Genomic DNA, 21,055 nt, shown 5'->3' with positions numbered 1-21,055 from the left:
CAGGAAAGTTATGTCCAATTCATTCTATTATCTTTCCTATTCCCATTCCCTCTCCCTTCTCTTCATTTCCCTTTATCTAACTTAAAGTACTTCTAATCTTCCCTAACAACCCCCTGACATGTGTTAGCATCCACATATCAGAGAAAACATCTGACCTTTGCTTCTTCATTCAGCATAACAGTCCCAAATTCTATCTATTTACCAGCAAATGCCATAATTCCATTCCTCTTTATGGCTGAGTAGAATTCCATCCTGTAAATGTACCACATTTTCTTAATCTACTCATCCAGATTGTACTTGAATTTATATTTCCTATGTTTGTCTATTATGTCATACTCAGGTGGTTACCAGAAGCAATTGCAACAGGAACAAGCAATTTAGATTTTAAAGTCAATTCTGGAAAAGGTACAGTGTTGAAGAAAAGGAATTCATTCTAAAACAATAATAAAGTTGACTTCTTTTTATTTTCCTTTTCTGCTTCATTGAACGTGTAGTGGATAGTTTTTGCTTCTGTTTTTCTTTCAAAAAAATCAAAGTAGTGCATTTCCATGGAGAAATGGAACCAAACTTCAAATGATTTTATTTTGTTAGGCCTGTTACTCCAAAACCAAACTGGCCTCCTTCTTTTGCTCCTGATCATCTCTGTGTTTGTTCTCGCCTGTTTGGGGAACTCAGGGATGACTGCCCTCATCTTCTTGGACCTGCCGCTCCATACCCCCATGTACTTTCTCCTCAGCCAGCTCTCCCTCATGGACCTGATGTACATCTCCTCCACTGTCCCCAAGATGGCCATCAACTTCCTCTCTGGCCAGAAGAGCATCTCCTTCCTGGGGTGTGCCATGCAGATCTTCTTCTTCATAACCATGGGGAGTTCTGAAGGCTTACTTCTGGCCTCCATGGCCTATGACCGCTTTGTGGCCATCTGCCACCCCCTCCACTACCCAATCCGCATGAGTAAAAGGGTATGTGTGAAGATGATCCTAGGGTCCTGGACACTGGGCTCCATCAACTCCCTGGCACATACCATCTATACTTTTCAGATTCCTTACTGCAGGTCCAGAGAAATCAATCATTTCTTCTGTGTCATCCCGGCCATGATGCCTCTGGCCTGTATGGACACCTGGGTCTACGAGTACATGGTGTTTGTGAGCACCACCCTGTTTCTCTTCCTGCCTTTCCTTGGCATCATGGTATCCTATGGACGGGTCCTTTTTGCTGTCTTTCACATGCGCTCAAAAGAGGGAAGGAAAAAGGCCTTCACCACGTGTGCCACGCATTTAACTATGGTGACATTTTACTATGCTCCTTTTGTCTACACTTATCTCTGTCCCAGGAGTCTCTGCTCACCAGAAGAAGACAAAATCCTTGCAGTTTTCTACAGCGTCCTCACCCCCATGCTCAATTGTCTACAGCCTGAGGAACAAGGAGGTGCTGGGGGCCATGAGGAGAGTGTGGGGGATGTTCTCCTCCAGGAAGAAGTGAGCATGGCTGTCCCTGCTCCTCTATATGGCTTCTCTCCATGCAGACTAAGCAGTGTTCAGAAGGGCTGACCAATACAAGTATGAGACACATATGCAATTAAAGTTTACTAGTCAAACATTTAAAAATAAATAAAATTCATTATGATATCTTGATGATTATTAAAAATTGCATTATTATTGATATTTGTATTGAATTGAAAACATTGCAATCAATATTAATATTAACAGTGATGAATGAATTAAAGATCAATTTATATCATAGGATATTTTACACCATCTGTTTGTACACCCATTGATATTTATGTAATAATATTTGTTTTGATATTGACATTATGTCTACCTATTTGTACATGAAATTATTACTGTGCTTTATATTTGATTTTTATTCTAAATTTTCAAGTCCTGTGTGTACATTATATTTTTAGCACATAGAAATATGTACTGTCCACATTTCAAGTGTCCACAGCACATGTGATCTGGACAGAGTCTACAAAAGTGCATGGTGGGATTTTTTAATCCTCTCCTTCAGGGACTGTTTTTCAAAGATTTCTGTTTTGGGGACAAAGAATTTTCTGTTGAACTCTAAAACACAGCCATTTATTATTTTCTTCTAATTTTTAATTTTATTCTTGTAGAGATATGGAACCATGTGGCTCCTAAAAACTCAGTTATTCCCAACTCTAACTGGTCTCCTGGCATGTAATATGTAAAGAAGCTTTCTTTGCCTTGAGGACAAATGCTAGATTTTTTTCCTGTTGTTGTTTACTTCCCTGTTTAACTCCTTGATTCAACACTGTGGATGCTCCTTGACTTTACTGAAACAGTCATCCTTGGCTTTTATCATCATTGGCTCATCTGAGCTGGATTGTGGGGTCTCAGGTTTGCTAAACTATAGACAGATACTGATATGTGCCTCTCTACGGCACATGCATTTCCCAGGCAAAGCATCACAGAGAGACTTGTGCATAGAGTTGTGTTTTCATTAGCAGCTTAACACATGACAATCAGGAAGCAGAGAGAGTGCTAGCTCTCCAAGAAGAACACATACCCACAAAGGCACGCCCCCATGACACAACACCTCTACACACTTTCTACATGACTGCAGCTGTCACCCAGTCAGTTAATCATAATCACATTCTCATAACCTGGTCATTTCACTTCTGAACTTTCTTGCATTGTCTCAAACATGAACTTTTGGGGGACACCTAATACTAAACCATAACAAGTTATCACTGTGTCTCATCCTTTCTAACCGGTTTGCCTGACCACTTTGGTGAGCCATCTGCAACATGCCCAGATCTCCCTGGAGTAACTCTCCTTCCTGTGCCCTGTCCACATTCCCAAGTCCATGCTCATGAGCTGCCATCCTACTTTTTAATTTTTTTAAGTGTAGATGGACACAATACCTTTATTTTGTTTATTCATTTTATGTGGTACTGAGGCTTGAACCCAGTGCCCCACAAATGCTAGGCAAGCACTCGACACTGGGCCACAACTCGGTCCTGCCATCCCTGGTTTTGATAGTCCTGGAAGAGTTAATACAATTTTTTTTGCTATTTTACTAGGTGGCCACTACTAACAACTCTGTCCATGCATACATAGGAAACATTGTCCTTGGTGTGCATCTGCAGCCTAATTGCTCTATTCATCCACATGCTGGACACTGTCCTTGGTGTGCACCTGCAGCCTGATTGCTCTTCTCATTCACATGGCTGGCATTACTCTTGGTGAACACCTGCAGCCTGATTGCTCTTCTCATTCACATGGCTGGGCACTGTCCTTGGTGTGCACCTGCAGCCTCATTGCTCTTCTCATTCACATGCTGGACATTGCCCTTGGTATGCACCTGCAGGCTGATTGCTCTTTTCATTCACGTGCTGGGCACTGCCCTTGGTGTGCACATGCAGGCTGATTGCTCTTCTCATTCATGTGCTGGAATTGCCCTTGGTTTGTGCACTTTCAGGCTGATTGCTCTTTTCATTCATGTGCTGGACACTGTCCTTGGTGTGCACCTGCAGCCTGATTGCTCTTCATTCATGTGCTAGCTTTGCCCTTGGTTTGTGCACATGCAGACTGATGGCTCCTCTCCTGCACATGCTGAGCACTGTCCTGATGTATTCATGCAGCCTGAGTGTTCTCAGTTCTTGAGCCTGCATTTGTCTTTCAATTCGTGTCTCTTACTTTCCATAGGAATAATTTGTTTTTTTTTATTTTTCCTGTCTATTAAAATCAGATTTCAATGTCAATTTGAATGTAAATAGAGAATTCTAATGGTTGTGATTATAGTGATGGAGGAGGGTAAAAATATTTTTAAAAAATTATAAAACTGCAGCTTGAAGGTATTTTTGATTACTTAGAGTTCAGCATTGGAATAAAATGATGTATTTTAAGGCCAACCTGTCAATCTGGCCTCCAATGTATGCAACACTTAGATATCTAACTTTGGTTGATATACAATGTTTTATGTAATCACTATTAAAAGACTGATGAAACACTTATTTCTTGAAGTATTTAGTTTTTCCCCACACAACATTTTAAAGGCAAATAGAAAAAAAAACTGTGTAACTGGGTTGAAGTAAATCTTAAAACAGGAAGTTCATTATTATTAATATTCCATGTATCACAGTGCTGAAAGCCCATTGTGATGAAAAAGGTACTCATCTGTTAAAATTGAAAGGAAAGTAATACCATCTTTCCTCAAATCAAACTTGATTAAATTAATTTATAATAAAACTGTAAATGCACACACTGCCCATTATAAAACCATAAAATCAGATACAACATGCTATAAAATTTGCCTCTCACAGTTGAAGAAGAAAATATAATGCATGAGAGGAAGGGCAATATAACGACTACAGATTGATAGTTGTCTGAAAATGGCCAAAATTGTGCACAGTGAAGAGGGCTCTAGGGACACTGTGAGGTGCAGATGATGTGGGTAAGTCTCCCCAAGAGGCATCCTTGCTCACCACTCGAGTTCAACTACACTAGAAGCTACTAAAGAAGGTATAGGAAATCTGAATTCTCCATGTTATCTACATTCTACTGTCATGGGCTAAGAGGAAAGGAGTGCCCCTGGTGCAGTCCCATGCCAGTGGGTGTTGCTTTATTTTGTTCCTAGCCAGAGGACTTGATAGGGTAAGGGATTTCAGAAACTTTCCGGTAGTTAAGATTTACAAGCATGAAAATTGGATTAAATGTGACATTTGCAGCAATGTCAATGTGAAAGTTAACCAAACAGGCAAAAATAAGAAGATAAGTCTTCAAAAAAGGAATTTCCTCTGGGAATGGAGCATGTAGAACACCAGTGCACAGGCTGGGCGGACTGCAGTGTGTCTGGAGAACACAGGACAGGCTGCGGGTTTATTAGGAGGAGGAATCTTCAGGATTGTTCAGCAAGCTGTGAAAGGAGGTCCAGCAACTACATGGAGAAGCTAGTCTCAAGGTCATGGTGGAAAGTTCCATCAACAGTTGTTAAGGAAGAAAATGTAGTCTTGAAGATCAGAGACTGCTCCCCTGGATTGTCCTGCTGGGGCTATTGTGCTGTGCTTGTGTGTCACCTTGGTGCCTCCTCCTTCTGGCACCTCAGCTCTGCCTTAGAGGGTGTTGCAAGAGTGTTTCTTGTACCGTGTGCTGAACTTCCACGTCAGCAAGAGGGGCTTGAGAGACTCCAGTGCAGACGTGGTGGGGCACAGTGCTCCCATTCGTTCCAAGACATGCACGGGTTCCACAAGGCCATGGTCTTTGAGAGAAGAGTGGACCAGGCTTTCCATTCCCCCGTCATTCACTGCCCAGAAGGAGCCCGGGGCCTGCACTCAGCACCTCTGCTGAATTCAATGTCCTTCCAGTTCGTTCCAGGAACAGCAAGTGACCAGAACAGCAGTGACTGCACCTTAGAGCAATCAAGCTGTGGTGACAAGACACCTTCATGTAGGAAGCCTATCAGCAATGCACATCTATTCCTGCTGATTCAGTGTGTGGAGGGGGCTGCATCCTGGTGAAACACGGGGCCCTCTTGCTGTGTCCCCACATGGTGGAACGGGAACAAACTCTAGGAGCTGATCCATTTGTCAGATCTGACATTCATAACTGATTGATTACTTCCCAAAGACCCTCCCTCCAATGCCATCCCTGTGGGTTTAGAATTTTAACATGCATTGGGGAGGACACAAACTTTCCCCCTTTAGCATTCTCATCTATACCTACATTTCCATGATGTCCTTATTATCCTACCCCTTTGTTCTTTCCTTCCCCAGGTTGCTTTGGGACATATGACCTGGGCACCAGCCTGGTGTCTTACGCTTTGAAGCCCCCACATTGATTTATGGCTGTGCTGCTGCCACATTGGAGTTCCTAATTATTTCATCTCTGGTCATGCATAAAATCTGAGTCGCTACGCAAGTGGCAGCATCAGCAGGGTTTAGTCCAGCAGCAGGGCTTGCACGTTTGCTCTCAAGCAACATGTACACGAAGAAATCAGCTGTGCTTCTCATGGGCACACAGACTCCTTGGAGCAGCTCATGGTTCCATGGAATTCAGGGAGCTGCAGATGAGATGAGGGGGTGAGATGATGCTAGTGATAGCAGCAGCAGCAGTAGATGTAAGAGATGGGCCTAGTGGACAGTCCCCAGAAAGAGCAGGAGCCTCAGCTGGCAGAGGTTCTACCCATGGAGGAGGCTGGTTTCCTCTTCTGTTCATAGCCCTTTCCTGTGGGTTCTGTAAAACCCTTTCCATCTCATCTACATTCTAGGAAAGGAAATACCTGACAGGCTAAGGATCAAACATCACCATGAAATTATTACAAAATTAAAGTGTACATATAAGCACATAATGATTCTATGAATTTGGACATGGAAATTACAAAGGGAACTCTTACACTTGAAATATTGAAACAAAATGATGGATCACCTGGAGATTTAAGAAATTAAAAGTAAAGATTTTTGAGAGTTAAAATGCTCTTTAATTACAAAAAACAGAATGAACCAAGTATTAACAGTAAAGTAAATCTGTAGTTTACCTTGTAGTTGAAGATAGATCAGGTGATAAAAATGCATAAATAAGCATTGAAGTATGCATTCCCTCTGGGATTTTCTTAAACAGAAACAAAACACAAAAAACAACAAAACAAGTTGTATGCATAACCAGAAGGTGAGAATCATGCTACTGGTAAGTTTGTATTTAAACCAAAGCCTCAGGTACAGCTCAGTGGAGAAGCCCTTGCCTCCTAGGCAAGAGACAGTGGGTTGGTCAGTCATCATTGCCAAAATCCAAATAACCAATGGACAGCAACAAATGCCTCCCGGAGGATTACACACTTCAGCCACCATGAACACTTTATTTAGAAAAACATTTATCAGAAATTCATCACAATACTTTTTTACCTGTAACCCTTCTGGACAACTATAAAAAGATAAGAAATATTTTTCTCAGAATTAAACTATTAAAATGGATTGTCATATAACATGGTAAGAATGAGTGACACCACTTGGTCCACACCTGTTCACTGTCCCTGACCATCTTCAATAGACACATGAAGCACAGCACCTGGGAAGCAAAGCCTCTTCTGCAGACATGATTTGGTCCACGAGTAGCAGTGCCCCGTGGGGTGTAAGTGGGTTGTGTGCTGAACACGGGGAGGATGTCAGGAATGGCCTCCATATTCCTAACTCCACTCGCCACACTAAACCCTCGACCCATCCATCTTAGAGTCCACCACCCCTCACCCTTTCCTATGCTGGTCCCTCCCATGTTTTATTGTTGGACATTGCCTTAGACTTCATCCCCTATAAGAAACATTACACAATCGTGTCATCGAAAGTGAAAACTTCGAAAACACTACAGGGCTGGGGACAGGTGCAGTGGTGAAGCACCCCTTGGCACAATTCTTGTGACAAAAAGAAACAAAACACAAAACAAAACAAAAGCCTTATTGTGAAACACTACAGGAGCCAAGATGAGGTTTGTGCTCCTGAATTACAAGAGTTCAGTCATCATGGCCTGCTGTCTCTCCAGCCATGTGTCAGTGACCCTCATGGATTCTCACAGCCTGCTGACAGGCTGGAGGTGGGATTAGCATCGAGCAGGTAAAGGCAGTGGGTGACGCTGCCCAGGGGCAGACAGAAGCTGCACACAGAAGTCAGCAGTGATAGTGACAATAGAAACCTCTACGTTTCTGTACCTTATCCACTCGCCTTATCCAAAACTTGTTGAGTTTTGCACTTCATCCTAGTTCCATGATACTGGCCACAAATATTTATTGAATACAATCTCATGGAATGATATTGCTGTCTCTTTTCCTGATCAAAGGCCACAGGACACAGACAAGTACCCCAAAACTTCAAATGCTCACCTCTCTGGTTTACAATCTGTGGACTGGATGGGAGACTGAGGGATCCTATGTCTGCCCATTCTGACCCTGCAACAGACACTTTGCAAACACTTGGCAGCCGTACATCCAGGCACGTCTAGACTACCCCTCCATTAGTCTTGTTTTAAGGACTTGGCAACAAACTAATGTCTTCTGTATATTTTCCAATATAGTGTCCTAATAAGGGGTAGACCTAAGGCCTCATTTCATCACAAGGCCTCTGAGATTACTTTCTACTTTAGTATAACTGCTGAGTGCATTAGGGTTTTTAGTAATCATCTGTCTGCTTCTCAAAGAGAAGGAAGGATATTGTCATAGCATAATTTAATTTAGTCACAATCACCAATAAATGCCTCTGGAAACTATGTTGGACAAGGTCATTGCTCCTGCTACTATAACTCAGCAAAGTACTAGTAAGAGCTGCCTGCTTCATGTTGATCCTGAGTTCTATCACTTACAAATGAGAGGATTTTGATGAACATTACCAAATATCTCATACAGCTCTCCATCCTGTTCTAGAATAGCTGGGTCCATCCTCCCGAGACTAATTCTGGGCAGCAGGCCAGAGCTGCAGAGCTGAGCAGGTGGGTGGAGTTGCTCTTAAGTTTGAGCTGAGTTAATCTCCAAGTCAGCAGAGTCAGGTGAAATGGCTAAGACTCCCGCCCCTGTGGGCTTGGACATTGGGGGTCCATTAGAGGCAAAGGGAGGACATGTGAGGCTTGGTAGAGGAAGGTTCTGCATATCAGGTGCAGCAGCTCATCCTTCTGTCCTCCTGTAGACCTTGAGGAAGCAAGTGTGACATGTCTTACTATGTGAGCAAAACAATAACACAGGGAACACTGCACAAGGTGAAGAGCTTTGAGATTTCAGCATCAAGACTTGGTAGAGGTGGGAGTAGTGGGCACTGCATGTGTTCTGAGGATTCCCTCCTGATGCCTTTGGCTTCTCCTGTCAGGAGAGCTTGGTAAGATCCCGGCCTGCTGCTCAGTGGCAGGAGCTAGCTGATGAACGCTGCAGACTATTTGAGCACTGCTTTGGATTTAAACATATTGAAGAATTCATTAAACTCTCAGCAGGCAAACTTTTAATTATAAACCTACGACTTTAATAGTCCAAACTCAAGAACTTCAGACAAGGTGAGTCAAACTGATACTATTAAACCGAGTCGATTTGGGCTACATGTAAACAAGAGAGATATTTTTGAAGTGTGACTTTCCTAACATAAGGACACACTTTCTGTTGAACAGAGATTGGTTTGTTCCATAACACATTGGAAAAAGCAAGAACAATCTTAAGTGACTGTATTGATGTGAACTGTTAAAATTCTACCGTGGGGTACCACCAGTGGTGTGAATTTAATTGATATATGGATTTTTCTGTGTCTGAGTGTCCTCAGGGATTAATGCAGGGAAGAAAGAGGGGAGAGGGACATACCTTCAGGCCCCTCTATGAGCTGGATACACACAAGTTACTTACTCTATCTCCACAACTCTTACCTGAGGATGTTGAGACTGAGTGAGCTGCAGGTCAATAATTTCCTGATTAGTCTTGGACTGATTGTCTACAAGACTTTTAAAGTTCTTTTCTTACGACTTCCAGAGATAAACTCAGAGTGCCACACTTGGTAATCATACATGTACTTTGCCCTGTCACATGAGGTTAGTTTTTTTTTAATTCTATATATTTAAGCAGTATGACTTATAGCATGGTCAAGAGGGACACAGATCTTGCACCCAACTGAAGTCACAAGAACAACACTGTCCAAGTTATATTGTTACCCGGAAGTTGGTGTTTCATGTAATTGTGATGCATGAAATAAGGAAGTCTCCCCCAAGAAAAAAAATCACTATTCATGGATGGAAATAGACCCTCTGGCTAGCTCCAATGTATCAGATCCTAAAAGCTTCAAATACCAGATGTTCAGGATTCTGAAAATCACTGTCTGCAATGATTGCCTGACAATGTGAAACTTGTCAGTGTAGATAAAAAATGTACAGCTGTAGTAACTATCATCGAACCATTTATATAGTACTCTGAACTCCGATTTAGGCAGCAGATAATCTAAATATAAGCAAAAGCCTTCCTTCAAAATGACTGGTTCAGAGAAAATGTAAATTTACAGTAGACTGTGTGCTCAGGGCTTGGCACTACCAGGACTATTGGTATCTTTCCTCCTCTGAAATTAAGCAATGACTAAACCTGGAAAGGAGGAAGGCAACACAAAGGCTCTCATGCCCTACATGAAAAGATCTATATGTTAAATGTTGATATATAAAATGACCTAGTCACTTTTTCTTAGTTTGGTCTATATTGCTAATTTACCTCTGAGGTTCATATTTGGTTCTGTTAATCAGCAGAACTTCTGAAAGCCCACTGTACACTAACCCCTGAGCCAAGGAGCAGAGAGAGATGGTTCAATGGGTCCCTGTCCCTAATCAGCACCCAGCTGAGCTGATGTGCCCAGGCATCTCAGGGGTCCCTGACATGCTTGGCTTCCTTTGCTAAACCCAGGGTAGCCCCAGCTGTCTTCATTGCTCACTGCCCAGTCTCTGCCCTGGGCTCCTCCTCAGCTATCTCCTCAACCATATCCTCCTGTGTGAGCTCCAGAAGGGGACCTGACCCCATGCCACACCCACTGGCCTCTCACCTGGTCCAGAGCAGAGTCTGAGTCCTCCCCTCCCTACACATTTGCCCTGGGGCCTGAGCTTCCAGAGCCCTCTTGTTCCTGCTACTGCCCTGATGACCCAGGCAGGCTCCCTCCAGGGCTGGTCCTGCTCCTCAGTCTGTACAGAGTGGTCCAGAGCCTGAGGGCCCTAATAGCACCTCCTTGGAGTGGTGCTCAGTGCTGCTCCCCAGCTTTCCCTCTGTCCTTCCTCCTTGCACTTTGGTTCTTGGTGTCACTAATGTCCACACAACTCACAGCATGTGTCTGAGCTGCTGCTCTGTTCTCTGTCACCCACTAAATATGAGCTCCAGAATGTGGAATGTTGTCTATTTTAACCACTAAAGCAAGTAGATACCTGAAGCACGGTCACAAAACAGAAGCAGTGAGCACATTAAGGCTGATTGTGTCATGATGGTGAGATCTATACTTTTTATTTTTCTATGAGGTCATGAGTCTTTGCTTCTCATAGTTGTTAGAAGCAGAGGAGCCTGGGATCCTACCCCTCCTGCTGCCCAGGGCTCGGTGCTCGTGCTGGGGACATGAGCAGGTATTCTCCCTCTCAGCATCTGACAACTGCAAGATCTAATAATGCATTTTCACTTTTATGATAAGCTCTCTTTCAAAATTTTATTCCTGTTTACCCAGTTACAAAAAGCAACGATTTTGTTTAAGTTACCTAAGGTGAATAATAGTATCAAACTATCAATTACTGTTTTTTTCCTGAGAAAATAGCAATGATCCAAGATGACTATCAAAATTAATATCTAAGACAGGATCTGGCACCACTGTGGCTTTCAGATGGAAGAGCGCCAACATATTAAGTGCAAAAGCCAAAACCAAGCCCAGGGAAGAAGTCAGACTCACATACTGCAATTGAAAGAAATGCTATGATACATTGTATGCATATTTGGAAAAATGAAAGAAAAACAAAAAGAAATTGCCAGACATGGATGGCAGAAAGTGAAAAAGAAAGGGTGTAATGAGTTGAGATAAAAGTTGCCAAGTAAAGATCTGGACATAAAAAGTAAGGAAAAAAATATCAAGAAAGGTAAAGTCTCTCATTTTTTCCTCTTTTTCATTTTTTTACTGTCCATGCTGAACATCTAGTTTTTGTTACTCTCTTGTATAATTAACTCTGAGGAGGACACAAAACTGCATACAGCTCACATCCTTCCTCCTTGAAGAGCTTAGCTGCACAGTCGCCCTCCTACCTGCTCATCTGATAACCACCCACAGGACAGGAACTGCAGGTGATCAGTCCCCCTTAGCTCTGTGCTCCTTAATTAACCTAGGTGGAAATGTGGAATGCAATATGATTTATTTTTGCAGGAGAATTGTAATTACACACATTGAATTGAATGAATAAATTTACACACAGTAAATCATTCATCAATTGATAAATTTGGCATTTTAGAAGATTAGAAATATGAAGTATGCACACAAATTCAGGGTCCGATCCCAGGCATAGCTGTATTTAATAATACTATTCTTCACATCAATGAGTGCTACCAGTTGCATTTGGAAAATGAGGGTGTTAACACATAAATACACAGATTTGTGTTAGGGATGGGCAATAATAAGTGTAATTATGTGAAAAATAGTTCAGAGAATTTAGGGAATGTCAATGTTTCATAAATAGAAAGAATATGTGAGTTTGTGGTTCTGTTGTCCACGTCCATGTTGTATTTCTGTTACCACACTGGTTCTAGGTGATTCAAACAAAGAGCACGAAATCTACATGCATTATTTACTCTGTCACCTTAATCATGTGTCATTGGTTTACACAAAGAAAAGAAAAATGTGCATAAAAATCTAGATGTTGGATATTTGGGTTTGTAGGGCCTCAGATAATGGAAGCCTTGTTAGGAAAAAACAAAACAAAAAACTAAAGAACACATTATGACCAGGTGGATCTCACAGGACATAGAAGACTTTTACAGTTTGATTGTGTTTGGTGACACACTGAGGGACCAGGAGAGGACTGTTTTTTAGAAGGTAAGCGGTACAGTCCTGGGGAGAAGATCTCAATTTATTGAGTATCAAGAGTGACATCTGGGGAGGAAAGGTGAGAAATGAGGGATGTGGAAGAAGCAAAGTCATGAGCACCTAGCGTCACGTGAGCCCACAGGGGTCTTCTGATCACACGGGTCATGTGTATGGTAAAAGTGAGTGTTGAATTAAGGAGGCTGGAAAGAAGGGATCCCGGCTTCCTCAGTGCTGAGGCCGTTCATACAGCCTTGAGGAAGGTCCCTGGCAGGAGTCACCAGGAAGGAGCCTCCAGCTGCTTCACTGAGTTTGCTGTGCCTGTTTTTCAGGACCATGTTTGTGTCTATGACTTGCTAAGATGCTTACCAGTGAGGACTGGGAAAGGAATGTTTAATTCAGGTTAAAATCAAGTCAACAAGAGCTGTGATGTTGAATGAAAAAGATTTCAATCTAAACAAGGTCTCATAAAGTCAATTCCTTGTTATTCTCCTGTGCTGATTCATTTGATGTTTCGTTCTTAGCTTTTCTATTTATTTTTCTTTCAAGCATATCAAAGCAGTGCATTTCCATGGAGAAATGGAACCAAACTTCAAGTGATTTCATTTTATTGGGGCTGTTACCGCAAAACCAGACTGGCCTACTTCTCTTGCTCCTGATCATCTCTGTGTTTGTTCTCGCCTGTTTGGGGAACTCAGGGATGACTGCCCTCATCTTCTTGGATCTGCGGCTCCACACCCCCATGTACTTTCTCCTCAGCCAGCTCTCCCTCATGGACCTGATGTACATCTCCTCCACTGTCCCCAAGATGGTATACAACTTCCTCTCTGGGCAGAAAAGCATCTCCTTCCTGGGATGTGGTGTGCAAATCTTCTTCTTTGTGACATTGGCATGTTCTGAAGGCTTACTTCTAGCCTCCATGGCCTATGACCGCTTTGTGGCCATCTGCCACCCCCTCCACTATCCCATCCGCATGAGTAAAATGGTATATGTGAAGATGATCCTGGGGTCCTGGACGCTGAGCTCCATCAACTCCCTGGCACACACCATCTATACTTTTCAGATTCCTTACTGCAGATCTAGAGCCATCAATCATTTCTACTGTGACATCCCAGCCATGATGCCTCTGGCCTGTGTGGACACCTGGGACTATGAGTACATGGTGTTTGTGAGTGCAGTCCTGTTTCTCCTCCTTCCTTTCCTTGGCATCACGGCCTCCTATGGACGGGTTCTTTTTGCTGTCTTCCACATGCGCTCAAAAGAGGGGAGAAAAAAGGCTTTCACCACGTGTGCCACACATTTAACTGTGGTGATATTTTACTACACACCTTTTGTCTACACTTATCTCCGGCCCAAGAGTCTCCGCTCACCAGAAGAGGACAAGATCCTTGCAGTTTTCTACAGCGTCCTCACCCCCATGCTCAACCCAATTGTCTACAGCCTGAGGAACAAGGAGGTGCTGGGGGCCATGAGGAGAGTGTGGGGGATGTTCTCCTCCAGGAAGAAGTGACCGTGGCTATCCCTGCTCCTTGCTATTGCTTCTCCCAGGCAGACTCAAGAGCTGTGGTGTCCAATAGAAAGTATAAGACTCATATGCAATTAAAGTTTTCCAGTTACACGTTTAACTGTAAAATAAATTTAAATGATATTTTGATGTTTATAAGCTTCTATATTTATTATTAATATTTTTATTTAATTGAAAACATTGCAATCCATGTTAATATTAATCAAACTGATATTTTTAATTTTTAAAAATTATTAATAATATTAATTATTTTATATCACACTCTTATACCATTTGATTGTATACATATTAATATTAGTGTAATAAAATTCTTATGAGGTTGATATTTACCATGGCTTCATATTATTCTCCACATTTCAAGTGTGCACACCACATATGGTCAGTGTCTACAAAAATGCAAGAGCTGGTTGATTTGTAATCCTCTACCTCTGGGAGAGTTGTTCCATGATTTCTGTTCTTGGGATAAAGCATTGTCCTATGTACTCTTAAAATCAAGCATTCATTTTTTTTTTATTTTTAATGTTAGTCTTATAGTGATGTGGAACTCCATGTGGCTCCTAGAAACCAGTTTTTCACATCTCTAATTATTCTCTGGCCATGTTGTGTGTAATTTTGCCTTGCGGACAAATGCTACACTTTTTATGTGTATGTGTGTGTGTGTGTGTTTATTGCCCTGTTCACCTTCTTTATTCAACACTCTGGATGGTCCTGGACATGCAGCCTGATTGCTCTTCTTATGTGTGTGCTGGGAACTGTCCTTGGTGTGCACCTGCAGCCTGATTGCTCTGAGCCACTATTTGGCTTTCAAATGTTCCTTCCTTTTTCTTTTAGTGGGTGCTAATTTCTTTCATTCCCCTTCAATTTAAAATCTTGTGTGATACAATCTGATTTCAATGCCAATTTGAATGCAACTAGAAAATTCTATGGACATTAAGGGCCATGGTTATAATGATGGAGGTGGATAAAAATATTTTTGAATGATTAGGAGACGGAAGTATGAAGTTTTTTTTTTTATATTTTGTACTTGTGGAATTGGAATAAAAGGACTCATTTAAGGCCAAAATGTTAATCTGACTTCCATTTTATGGAACATTACATACCCACCTTTGGGTGACAGGCAATGTTGTATGTACTCACTACTCAGAGACTTTTGATTAAACACCTACTCTTGGATATAATTTTTTTTCCCACACACACATTTTAAAGTCAAAGATAAAAATTGAGTATCTTGGTTGAATTTTTTCTTAAATCATGAAGTTAATCATTACTACATTCCACAATATCACACTGCTGAAAGATATTTGTGAAAAAAAAGATATTCATCTGTCAATATAGAAAGAAAGCAGTACCTTTTTCTTTCCATAAATTAAACCGTATTAAATCAATTTATAATAAAATTGTGAATGCACACACTGTCCACTTTAAAACAGATAACATGTGCTCTAAAATTTGCATCTCATAGTTGTAGGATTAAAATTTAATTAATGAGAGGAAGGGCGATATAATGACTGGAGATTCATAGTTGTCTGAAATGGCTAAAATGATGCATAGTGAAGAGGGCTCTAGGGACACTGTGAGATGGAGATGATGTAGGTGAGTCTCCCCAAGAGGTAACATTGCCCAACACTCAAGATTATCTACAGTAGAAGCTTCTAGAGAAGGTATTGGATGGCAGAAATTTGAACTTCTCTCTGTGTTTTCTACATTCAGCTTCCTAATGTCATGGGCTAAGAGGAAAGAAGTGCTCTTGGTGCAGTCCCATGCCAGTGGGTGCAGTCCCATGCCAGTGGGTGTTGCTTTATTGTACACCTGAGCCAGAGGACTTGCTAGGGCAAAGGATTTCACAAAGTCATTTCTAAGATCCTGTGGTTCTCCATATTTGCTGGTAGTCCAGAGTTACAGGCATGACATATTAGATTAACTGTGACTTCTGCAGCAACATCAGTGTGACAAGTCAATTAAACATGCAAACATAGATGAATCTTCAGAAATATATTTTTCTCTGAGAATAAATCATGCAGGACACCAGTGAACAGGCTGGGTGGACTGCAGTGTGTCTGGAGAACACAGGGAGGTTGAGGGCTTATTAGGAGGAACCTGCAGGAGTTGTTCAGTGAGCAGGCAAGCTCTGAAGGGAGTCCAGAAGCTACTTGGTAAACCTAGTCTCAAGGTCATGGTGGACAGCTCCATCAACAGTGGTAGTGGCAGTCTTGAAGGTAACAGTTTCCCTGGATTGTCCTGCTGGGGCTGTTCTGCAGGAGTTGTGTGTCACCTTGGTGCTTCCTCCTTCTGGCACCTCAGCTCTGCCTTAGAGGGGTGTTACAAGGGTAGTTTTGTTTGTGTGCTTAGCTTCCACATCAGCAAGAGGGGATTGAGAGATTCCAGTGCTGATATTACAGGGCACAGTGCTGACATGAGTTCCCCAAGACCATGGTGTCTCAGAGGAGAGTGGACCAGGCTCCTGGTGGCCTCCACCATTCACATCTAGTATGAACACAGGGCCTGCACTCAGCACCTCTGCTGAATTCTGTATCCTTTGGATTCATTCCAGGGACAGCAAGAGACCAGAACAGCAAAGATTGTACCTTCGTGCATTGAAGCTGTGATAACAAGACATAAGAGGCATATGAGCAATGTAAATCTATCTCTGAAGATTCCGTGCAAGGTGAGGGCTGCATCCAGGTTAAACACGGTGCCCCCGTCCTGTGTCCCCATGTGAGGTGAGGGTGAACAAGCTCCTCAGAAGTGATTTTCAGAGCTCCCACTCATTTGTGAGGTCCTGCATTATGACTGATGGAGCACCTCCTGAACACCCCACCTCCAATACTACCACTGTGGGGTTGCATTTAATATGTGTTGGGGAGGACACAAACTTTCCGTGGTGTTCATTCTCATCTCTACCCACAGCAGCAGAGCTCACATTTTTGCTTTCAACCAACATGTGCACAGAGCAATTAACTTGTGCCTCTCATGTATTTACACACATCTTGGAGCTGCTCATGGTTTCCATGCACCATGATGGCAGTGATGGCAGCAGCAGCATATGTCACAGAGGGCAGCAAATGCTTTTGCCTGGGAGAGACAAAGAGCCTCTGTGGAGTCTGCAAGAAGCTTACCATGCAACCTGCTTGCCAAGACAGGAAATGCCCATTCTTGGGCACTATATTTCACTAGAAAATTATAACTAAATAAGAGTATATAAGTGATCATTGCAAGAATAGAAAAAAGGCACTTGTAAGAATTCATCAAGTTCATAATCTATGGATTTGAATACTCTGCACTACAAAGTAAACACCCACCTGTTATAAAACAGAAGTAAGAATAAAGGTCATTTAAAGATTTAAGTAATTAATGGTAGAGGTTTTTGGATAGATTAAAACATTATTTCATTATAAAGGGCCAGATGAATCAGTTATTAATAGTAAAGAATTACTTGAATTTACCCTGTAATTGAGAAACCTGTGATAAAATATATAAATAGGCTTTGAATCATACATCCACACTATGTGTTTCAGATTTTTAAATATAACTTCTATAAATTACCATAAATGTAAGATTCATTTAAATATTATTGACTGTTTTTTTTTAATTTAAATCTAAGGCCTGATGTATATACCTTTCTGGTGGAGATCTTACTTCACAGACATAAGATCCCAAATTAGATCCCTATAATTGCACAAAATCAACCAAACAAATTACAACATCAATAGCAACTCCCTCCACCCTCAATCAATCAATCAATCTACCTATCCACCCCTCTCTCTCTCTATCTCTCTCTCTCTGACTCTCTTTCTCTACACATACACATACTCAGGTTGACATGAAATTCATTTCCACAAAGAGTTACATCTTTTTAGAAAAAAAATTGCTCCATGAAAACCATCAGAATCAGACATATTGAAATAATCATCAATTTATCCCAATGGTTTTTAAATTTTTAAAGATTATAAAAAACACTAGAAAAACAAGGAAAAATATTATTCTCAAAATTAATCACAATTTAAATCTAATTGCCACCTAACAGGTGCTAGGAGTGCCCACAAATGTTCACTTTCTCTAATCCACTTGAATAGATGTTTAATACATAGTATACCAGTCAGCTTTTTTGTTGCTATGATCAAAAGACTTGAAAAGAAAAATTTCAAGAAGGAATAGTTTATTTGGAGGTCACATTCTCAGAGGTCTAAGTCCATAGATGGCGACTCCATTCCTCATGCAATATAAATGGAGTATGCTGAGCATGGAGGAGGACTCTTGGTAGAGGAGTGGTCAGATGCCTGTGAAGGAGGAGATAGTATCCAGAGAAACTCAGCAGAGATGCGTAGGGAGTTCTGCTCCTGATAAAAGATGAACATTGGAAAATTTCAAAACATTCCCCAAAAGCCTAAAATTTTTATGCTTCTGTGAAGAGAATGATCATTTTAAATAAAAGTTCAAAATTTCAGAGATATTTCAAGATATTACTGAAAGGACACACTTATCCGCTCCTCTAGTTTTATAAGAGGAAGAGAATGATAAAATTCTGTTGGAAAGCAAATTATGCTGATTGAGAAATGAAGAAGAAAAAAATTAAAAGACAAACTTGTAAAAATCTCCCAGAAGAAAAACAAAACAGAAGCAATAATACTAGAGGACTGACATTTAGAAAAGGTAGAAAATCTAGGGGAGGAAAAAAAGAGAATTGGTGTATGCTTGTGGGCTTTCCTAGAAATGTCTATAATGAAATAATAATAAGTTTCATATTGTGAAAGAAAAATTCTCAGAAATCAAATATCTGTGTTATTGTTTGAAAGCAGCATGAAAACATCACACAATGAATAAGAAATGTTTTATTGAAAGAATTTTCATGACTCTCTTTGGGAACGAGACCCTAAAGTGTCGGAGAGAGCACTAGTGTTGACAATGAGAAGCCTGGAGTCCACCCTCCCCTGAGCCATCCGGAGAGACACAGTCCCATGAGAGCCTGGGAGGAGGGTGAGCACCATGCAGAGGGTGATGTGGCCAAGAGCCAGTTCTCAGCCCCAGGCCAAGATCTGAGCCAGGAGTTGGTGCGTGGGCTGTGGGATTCGAAGAAGAAAAGCATGTGACTTGAGAATAAGTGGGCAAATATGGAGAAAAATGTAGAACTATTTGATGTCATTGCCTGGTGTTGGGAAGACACTTTGTCCTGTGCACTGCTGATCATGTCCATGCATTACTTGAGCTAAATCTTAATGTGAAATCATGTTAAGAATTTAACTCAGAGTGGCATCTTTGTACATAGTGAAAGGTTAAAATCTTGTGCCTTATGTAGAACAGGATGAGTACACTCACTTTCCCGGGCTCCATTCAATGTGCAATTGGAGGTGGAGCCTCAGAAGTCACACAAGAAGAATTAAATATAATTATCCTATTTTGGGAAAAAATAACACCATTGTTATTTTTATATGACATCATAACATACATGGAAAACCTCATGATTCCACACTCAGAAAACTGTTAGATATAATAAATGACCAGGAGAGTGTGCACAACAAAGATCCCAGTGACTCAGGAGGCTGAGGCAGGAGGATCGAAAGTTCAAGGGCAGCCTCAGAAAATTAGTGAGACCTTAAGCAACTTAGATTGTATCTCAGTGGCCAAACACCCCTGAGTTTAATTCTCAGTATCAAAAAAAAAAAAAAAAGAAAGAAAGAAAGAAAAGCTGGGTGCAGTGGCACCTGCCTATAATTCTAGCAGCTCAGGAGGCTAACACAGGAGGATCATGAGTTCAAAGCCAGCCTTAGCAAAAGTGAGGTGCTAAGCAGCTCAGTGAGACCCTGTCTCTAAATAAAATACACAGTAAGGCTGGGGATGTGTCTGAGTGATCAGGTGTCCCTGAGTTCAATCCCTAGTACCAATGAAAAAGAGAGATGAAAAGAAAAAAGTGAAAATTTCAAAGTCTCAGCATCCAAAATTAATAATGATGACATGTTGTATTACTGTAAACCAAAAATGACTCTGAAAATGTTTTTGTTAGAATAGTTCTATTCACAAAAGCAATTAAAAGAAATAAAGCATTTAGAAGTAAACTTAACTACAGAGGCAAAAGGCTTAAACATTGATGATGGTCGAGAGTTGATGAATCCAATTAAAGAAGACAACTAGATAGAAATAGAGCGGCAATCATGATCTGGAAGGCTTAACACCGTGTCACAATACATAAGTTACCTAAAGTCACAAGGCAATACCAATTAAAATCTAACCCCCCCCCACCGAAATAGAAATCCCATCATAAAATTTATATGAAATGTGCAGGGATTCTGAACAGCAAACACAATCTCAATTAACTTTTTTCTTTTTTTAGAGAGAGAGAGAGAGAGAGAGAGAGAGAGAATTTTTTAATATTTATTTTTCAGTTTTCGATGGACACAATATCTTCATTTTATTTTTTTTAATGTGGTGCTGAGGATTGAACCCAGCGCCCCATGCATGCCAGGCAAGCATGCTACCACTTGAGCCACATCCTCAGCCCTTAATTTTCTTTTTTTAAAATAAAATTTTAAGACTGACACTTCTTGTTTTAAAAATTTTCAACAGCTAAAGAATCAAAACAGTGTGGCTGTGGAATACAACTGGACAAGTAGATGGTGGAAGGAGCAGAGGGAGGACGCGAACCCTCCACGTACACACAATCATCTATTGAGTGTCGTATTAGGGCATCGTGATCATGCACAGCATTGGGGCTCCTTTGACACACAATATGAATATAATCCACTCTAGGTCAGTGTCTAGTACCTCCCTCTTTCTTCCCCTCCTCCCTAATCCTGTTCTCTTTCTGCTACTGAACTTGTTCTCTTCTATTTATTATAGACTTTTTAGCAGTGTGCTATACTATGGATATAAGTGAAGGTGAGGTTCACTGTGGAACATTCATGTGTGCACATAGGAAATTTGCACAGATTTATCCCACTGTTCTTCCCTTATCCCATCCCTCCTGCCTCCCCCTCAATCCCTTCCTTTACACCACTGATCTCTCTTCTATTTTCATGGGATTCCAATGGGAAGGAGTTCTC

The 21,055-nt window shown here is 41.3% G+C and overlaps 2 protein-coding genes across 2 annotated transcripts; both read left to right on the top strand.

The window, feature by feature from the left end:
* The first annotated feature begins 677 nt into the window (after window positions 1-677).
* Window positions 678-1,550, top strand: LOC143400204 (olfactory receptor 2L13-like). Its single transcript, XM_076857517.2, has one exon. The coding sequence runs from the start codon at window positions 678-680 to the stop codon at window positions 1,548-1,550; it is 873 nt and encodes a 290-aa protein (XP_076713632.2).
* Window positions 1,551-13,067: 11,517 nt separating this feature from the next.
* Window positions 13,068-14,006, top strand: LOC143398914 (olfactory receptor 2L13-like). The gene has a single exon (XM_076855625.2). The coding sequence runs from the start codon at window positions 13,068-13,070 to the stop codon at window positions 14,004-14,006; it is 939 nt and encodes a 312-aa protein (XP_076711740.2).
* Window positions 14,007-21,055: the final 7,049 nt, after the last annotated feature.

This window comes from Callospermophilus lateralis, chromosome 5, assembly GCF_048772815.1.
Source record: "Callospermophilus lateralis isolate mCalLat2 chromosome 5, mCalLat2.hap1, whole genome shotgun sequence".
NCBI classification, from domain to species: Eukaryota; Metazoa; Chordata; class Mammalia; order Rodentia; family Sciuridae; genus Callospermophilus; species Callospermophilus lateralis.
This window is presented reverse-complemented; position numbering and strand designations above follow the sequence as displayed.

Coding starts and splice junctions, on each gene's coding strand:
- LOC143400204 (XM_076857517.2), top strand. CDS start 678: ATGACTGCCCTCATCTTCTTGGACCTGCCGCTCCATACCCCCATGTAC.
- LOC143398914 (XM_076855625.2), top strand. CDS start 13,068: ATGGAGAAATGGAACCAAACTTCAAGTGATTTCATTTTATTGGGGCTG.